Below are 7,085 nucleotides of genomic sequence, written 5' to 3'. Positions count from 1 at the left end.
CTAGGTTCAGACTGTCCTCTCTGGGTGAAGAGGGCACATATTGGTTGACGGGACTAAGTCTAAATTAAGTAAGAAGGCACATAAGAAAGCATTTCAACATGTTTAGAAACTAAAATCGTCGAGTGGCTTCCTTTGACACATCGGGGGTTATCGCGCCGCTAATGAGGTCAGAGTGGGGGGAGAGGAGAGAGAAAAAACACAGAGGGAAGAGGGGAGGGCCGTCACCTCATCCCTCCCGCCTCTGAACCGTATGTCCTCCTGGATTGTCACCCCTTCCAGTCAAAATGCAGATCTCAGGAGTCAGCACTAGCAGCCTGGCTACTTCCACATCCCAGCCCCTGCTACACAGAAAATTGTACAGACTTAATTCTGGCTGAACCCATCGCCACTCACATAGGTTAATTGTTTCTGCACTGTTGAGACAAAAAGGCACATGAGCAAAGGCAGGTTAACAGGAACAAAGTTTTATGGCTAGAGAAGTCTATGTTCAGTTTGGGAAAGGTAAGTGTCCATTGAGGCAAGTAGGCATGGGGCAAAGGAACTTTTGCAGACAGCAGACAGCAGACGGCATCCTGCCGGTTGCAGGAGGAGGCAAAACTGGCTCAGAGCTTTGGTCAGCCAAGTTAACGCCAACCGGGGGGTGGCCAGCAGGGTGGGCGGGGGGCACCGTTGAGGATACATGCTGCTTTCTTCTATTCTGGAACTGTATCTGGAACTTCTCGAATCTGGGCTCAGGTGCCCCTCACCTTGCAAAAGGTACACCCGCAAAGGGTGTTTCCTTCTGACTATTGAAAACAGGTTCAGTTTCAGTTGAAGGGGCTGAGCCCCCCTACAGCACAGCAAAGTCCATTTACTGTCACATAACAACGTGCAGGAACTTGGTAGGAACTTTGTATGTCCCTTTCCCAAAAGAAAGGAACTTGGTAGTTTCCTTGGAAGGCCTGGGCAGTTTATGAAGGTGACTCGGCTATGTCCAGGGCACAGGAACAGTAGGCCAGGACCCTTGGAACACATGGCTGGTTTCTCCAAAGTCAGAGGAGGACTCTGACTAGGGGCAGGCCTACGTGTTCGGAGGGTATGTTTCTAAAAGGTCTTGGCGCTACCCCCCATTGCACCATCAGTGCTGTTGTTGGGGGCGCTCCGTGTGGTCTGTGTGATTGGGGGACCCTTGGCGTTCCCGGTCACAGAAGATGTGGTGCTGATTCCCCTAGCACCACCTGTGTCAGTGTCAGGTAGTCTGCAAGTCTTCTGAGGGCGCTTGCTGATAGAAAGGGCCGCCATCATGGCTACGATGTCGTCTATAGAGTTTGCATCAGGTGGGGCAGAGTTATCCTGATGGAATGCAGGAAGGGCAGCTTGTCCAGTCTGGGCAGGTGTGCCACAGGTGCTTGGCGGAAGGAGGGAACAAGTAGTGGTGGGTTGAAGCACCGAGTTGGTGTTACAGGTAGACATGGTGGTGTTACAGGCTGGAGTTACAAGAGCGGTCGTGTGGCCAGGCGAGCCCCTTGTGTGTGAGCACTTCTGTGTCGTGGGCACACCAGAGGCTGCGATGGTGGGGCGAGCGTTGTCCTTTCGGTCAGGTGCGCTGCCCGTGCTTTCGGCAGGTCGGCCCCTAGGGCTCGGATTTCCTGGCGAAGCATGCACGTCGCTCGATGTCAAATTCCTCTTTTGTGAGGTGGTAGCCCTTACCCATGGCTTTCGTTGTTTCGTTGAACGGTGGACTCCCTTGCGGGTAACGGGCACACTGCAGCCTCTGACGTTGGGAGCCGTGTTGTCGTGTCCCGTAATCGGACCACCCCTGCTTTGGGCGGCTTGGCTTTTGGTGTTTGACTCCAAGCACGAGTTGGAAGTAGACGTGTTTCGCTTGCCCTTGGTCGTTGGTGTTCCACGTGGAGACGATTTTCTTTGTCTAGGTGTTCCTTGGGCACACTGAAGGGTACTGGGCCCACCAGCACCTCCAGCAGTGGAAACTGTACTGTGGTGTCCCACTACCGCCCCTCCCACATTTTGGACTGGTTGGACCCAGGTAACCGGGTTTAAGGTGACAGTACTTGCCCCTCCTCCGGCAGCAGCCTGAATGTTCTGAGAGAGGGCCGTTGTTGTCTGACCAACAGGAGGAGCGGAAGTGGTGCTGGGTGCCCTCTGCAGCCCTGCCCCAAGTTGGGATGTTCCGGGTACCTGTGAGCGAGCGGGGCCTGGCATAGACACACCAGACCCAAAGCTCCCACTGTCCATGGGGGCTGCAGGTCCTGTTGACACGTGGGGGCCTAGAGGGGCAAGTGTGAGCAGGGAGCCGCTGAGCCTGGCACTACGTATTCCAGCGGCAACTGCCCGGGCACTAGCAGTTGATATGGCACCGGGGAGAAGACCTGCCTTGGAACCAAAGGCCTTCTGCTTTTTGACAGTGGTGCCAAATGCAGAGGCTACAAGGCCTGCTTGCTTCCTGCCATCTCGGGATGGTGGGAGTAGAGAGAGGCAGTTGGGCCTGTGGCTTGTGTTGGGGCTACTGGCTTTCCCAGCGGGTAGGAATGACCAAGCTGCTGCCCATTTGGGTTCCCAGAAACGGGCTGAGAGGGGATTTGTGGGGCATAGTGGATAGGAATTGCTATGCGTGTCATGGCTGCCTTGCCAGGTAAACTGGTGGTGTGGCTGCTACTGGGTGGTGTGTTGTGGAATGCTAAGTGGTTTGCCCTGGACTTTGGCAGTGAACGAAAGACAATGGCCTGTGAGGGAGGTGAGGTATCCATGGGCTCAGGCGTAGAGCTGTAGTTTGCAGAGGTGCTGCCTACTGGAACGGTGGTGGTTCCAGAATTCGCCAGAAAGCCAGCGGGAATGCCAGCACTGGGAAGAACGGCTGTCTGCTGTTGCCCAGCACGTGTCCCCTGTGTGGGCTGAGGGGCGATGTTGGGGCAGGTGGCCATCAATTTTGATGGGATGGTAGAGGCCAGAGTGCTTCCAGGGCGCTTCAGCGTCCTGTTGCAACGGCCCTGGGATAATGAAGGAGAGCTCACCCCGGGGGCCCGGGGAGATCTGAACGTGATAGCTTGAGGAGCAGGAGTCGTGTCCATGTCAGTGACATCAGCGTTGGAAGTATGGCCAGATGTCCAGTTGGCTGATGCCTTTGTGGCTGATGCCGCCACAAAAATACCAGGACTCTTTGGGGAAGGGACTGGAAGAGGGGTGGGTGGGAAAAGAGGGGGGGGATCGACACACATAGGAGTTGGGGATTCTCCTTTGCAGGAGGGCAGCTGTGATGAGACGGTTGAGGTGTTACAAGGAGGAGCCGGGGGGTCGGAAGTAGGTGTGGTACCGATGATTGGTGGAAGAGGGTGTTCCTTCTGAAGTGGAATTTCCCCAGGGGGAGGAGAGCCAGTAGGAACAGCCAGAGTGGGAGAGTTTGGAGCTCCAGATGCTGTTCCCTGATCAGGAGTCTCTGTTGGGGAGGGTGGAGGGACAGATGGGATTGGGGGCCTGGCAGATTGGTCAGCCAAGTCGGTGGTAGGACCAGGGACCTGTGATGTGTGAATGGCCGGGGGCAGGGAGTCTGTAGTCTTGGAGGCAAGTAGGGGGGAGGAAGGGGCAGGTTGAGTGGCCCCGTCGTCTGCCAGGATCTCTGCTCCGCCCTCCAAGGTCTTCTTCCCCTGCCCCTCGGTATTGTCCAGAATGCCCAGGTTTCTGCCCAAAGCTATGCAAGGAAGCTTGGGAGGTGGGGGCAACTCTCCTCTGCCCCACTGGAATGGCATTGCTGATGGCAGAGGCACAGAAAGTGGCATGGGTATTCTCCTTTTGGGGGGCCTACTGGTGGCAGATACTGGTGGCAAGGGGTGCTCGGATGGCTTGCCTCGAGGCTTATGCGCCTCTGTGACCTTCCTCAAGAGGTCTGGTGTGCTCTGGCTAGGCCGATGGTTTTCAGCCCCCACTTTGTGTGTTGATGTCTCCTGCAGCAAGGGGCAGCCTGGGGTTGGGTCGGAGAGCACTGCTACCTCTGGAGCAGGCTTCCGAAGAGGAGCAACGTCACCAGCTGGGCCCTCTGAAGTGACAGCAGGTCTTTCTGCTGGGGGCGAGGGGGAGCTCCCCCGAGGTGTCTGAGTGTTTGCCCCCAAGCTGTCTCCTGAGGGACTGGGAGATGGGGTCCCCAGGTGCAGGGCTGCCTTGGTGGGAACTGAGCAGTCCACCGGTCTCCAGGGGCCTGGATGTCAACAGTATATCCCCAGTGCTGTGGGGGGCCCTGTTCCCATCATCCGGCCCTCTGGTGTCTCCCAAATCATCCTTCCCTTCTCTGGGCACTTCTGGGACCTTCTCCCCCAACGGCTTTGGGCAGGAACGGGGGAGGTAACTGGATGGTTTCGGCTTCACAGCCTCGACTGTCTGCTGGGGTTGGGAAGGCAGGACAGTGAATTTCTGCCGGGGTGGAGGGATCCTCAGAGTTCTCGAGGGTCTGAACATGATGGAGGTACAAGCAGACCGTACAGGTGTTTTCGGAGGGTCCCTCCAGTTCACCGAGGGGAGGAGGCCCACAGGGGAACACACGGCCTGAGGGAGCGGATACCGTCTCTTTGGCTCCACATGAAAGCTAGCTGGTAAAGGCCTACGATGCCGGTGGAATGGCCTGTGCCCAGGGCAGTGGGAAGGTGTGGGAGCAGCCGGAGCAGCCGGAGCAGCCGGGTGGTGCCGGACAGGATGGGAGGCTGAGCAGGCAGGAGAGACCAGCGGGCGACATCGGCCTGGCAGGGTTGGGCGGCGGGGGGGCAGGGGACGAAACTTACTAAGCAGATTGCCCATGTAGCGCTTGCAGTGTGCCAAACGATCGCGAGACAAGAGTATGAAACTCGGAGAGCTCCTCCGGAGGTCCTAACTCTTCTCGAGGTCTAGCAGGCACTGAGCACCCCAGCCTGGTGCTTGTGATATATGCCTGGAGCATGTCACAGAGAAGGGAGGAGCAGGCCCAATGTTGGGAAGTGCGTATGCCAGAGGGCAAAGGAGGAGGCCTCAGAGCCCCGCCCACCAGCCTCCAGGGCCTGGAAGGCCCCGCCCACCAGCCTCCAGGGCCTGGGACTTCCTTCTGACCTGGCTGAGTTGTTTGGCCCCAATATGGCCGCCTCCGGGCAGCCATATTGTGGGGAGCTCTGTGGGACTGCTGCGGTCCTCCGCCCCAGCCGCCCTGAGTTGCCAGCCCTCCCCTGAGCCCGCCAAACAAGCGAGCACGGGAGCCCCCTAGCGCTGCGAGGGGTGGCCTGCTGCTCGAGGCAACTTCCCTGCTTCCCTGTGAGGCCTGGAGCCAGGCCACCAGAGTCACCTGGCAAGCCGCAGAGGTGGTTTCTGAGCCAGACTCCTAACCCTGACCTGACTAGATGCTGTCTGTATTGCGTGGCCTCCCTTTCCGGCAGGTAAGCTCGCTCTTTCTTTTTGGGAATTGGCAGGGGTCACACAGACGGTAGTGCCTTAGTCGGCATTCGAACCCAGCCCAGCCCGAGTGATGCCAGAGCTCTTACTCTGGAGTGTGTGTGAGCGCTTTTTAAATTTTTATTTTTTACTTTTTGTAGCTCTTAGGGTACTGAGAACGGTGCTGCTGTACTCACAGTGAGCACAGCCACTGCCCAATATGAAGTCTTCTTTTTTCAAGGACCACACTGGATTCTGATCTCAGAAGACGGGAGTCACGGACCATCAGTTGCGAGCCTTGTACCATCCCACAGTCGTAATTCAGCCTTGCAGACCCTTCAGGTTTGCTCTTTGGTCTACTTTGAAGGATCCAGATAGGTAAGATGGTACTTGAAGATGTTATGTAAATATATAAAGATTATAGTCTAGATAAATTGTTATCCACCTGAACGGAATGCACCGGTGGATGATTCCATAGAGATGAGAAGCTGGTTCATGTCTAGAAAGCAAATCCATCATTTATTCAAGTTAATAGCGGAGCAGTGTGATGGACTAAAGTCAGATCAATACAGTTTGGTCATTGGGAGTATGCCAGCCAGGTTCCCTCGACATCGTTGGCACATACATGTAATTCTAGACGTTCTTATGCACAAGAGGGGAGACCTACTCTTGGGAGTGTGGCAAGGGCAACGTGTATTACTGTCTAGGAGCTGGAAGCTTCCGCACGCTGAGAAAGATTTCAAAACAATCTTACCTTACGCATGGCTCTACCTAGTTTGAGTCTCTTTTCTTTGGCTTACTTCATTTTCTTTTTCAGATTTTATTTATTTACATGTCAGCGAGAGAGAGCGAGCGAGCGAGCACGCACAAGCAGGGGGAGCAGCAGGCAGGGGGAGAAGCAGCCTTGCACTGAGCAGAGAGCCCATGGCGGGGCTCCATCCCAGGACCTGGGGATTATGAGGTGAGCTGAAGGTAGACGCCTAACTGGCTGAGCCACCCAGGCAGCCCTTCAACTTACTTCACTGAAGTGTTTCACTCTCATGCGGCTGATGTTGCACATTACGAATATGACATGCAAAAGTTTCAGAACCAAGAATCATACTGATCAGTTCAAAACAATGTGTATACATTTTAAAGTTTTGTATATATTTTTATTTCTTGTATTTGAAATAGCTGTGGACATGATTCATATGCTACAGAATTAGTTTTAGAGCTCTGTTGGTGGAGCAAATGTGGACACCCGTCCTTACGAAACTTTGAGGTTGGTGGGACACAGGAGGTCGCACTCAGACGCACATTCTGCTTGCAGAAAATGACAAATATTATAAGGCCTTTCTAAACTCTCTAGGAGGAGAAATGATTTACAGCTATGACATTTAGCCATAATTCCTTGATATCATTTGAGGAGAGTTCAGTAGGGAATAATTTCTTGATTTTCTTTTTTTTTTTTTTTTTGATTTTTTTGAACAGAAATAGCCAGTTTGTAGAAATTTTGGGCAAAGATTTCTTAGAGGAAGTCTGAGAAAGGTGGTCACATGTGACATATCTGAAAACAATAAATTACAGTCATATGATTTCTATCTCTTTTTTTTCCCAAAGGAGGAAGAATTAAACATGATGAGTGTTAGGACTTCAGGACAGTAAAAGGAAATTTGGACAAGGATATCCCAGAAAAATCTACCTCTTTATTTTTCTTGTCTAAT

General features: G+C 54.1%; 1 protein-coding gene across 1 annotated transcript; it reads right to left on the bottom strand.

The window, feature by feature from the left end:
* Positions 1-448: 448 nt before the first annotated feature.
* LOC123393444 (mucin-5AC-like) lies at positions 449-6,145 on the bottom strand. Its single transcript, XM_045085388.1, has 3 exons — positions 6,137-6,145; positions 4,767-4,868; positions 449-2,178 (listed from the first exon to the last, which is right to left on the bottom strand). The coding sequence occupies exons 1-3, from the start codon at positions 6,143-6,145 to the stop codon at positions 1,084-1,086; spliced, it is 1,206 nt and encodes a 401-aa protein (XP_044941323.1). The 3' UTR covers positions 449-1,083.
* Positions 6,146-7,085: the final 940 nt, after the last annotated feature.

The sequence above is a fragment of the Mustela putorius genome, unplaced genomic scaffold, assembly GCF_011764305.1.
Source record: "Mustela putorius furo isolate JIRA1106 unplaced genomic scaffold, ASM1176430v1.1 tig00000854_pilon_pilon_pilon, whole genome shotgun sequence".
Taxonomy (NCBI): Eukaryota; Metazoa; Chordata; class Mammalia; order Carnivora; family Mustelidae; genus Mustela; species Mustela putorius.
The sequence above is the reverse complement of the archived record's forward strand: the minus strand, read 5'-3'. Positions and strand labels throughout refer to the sequence as shown.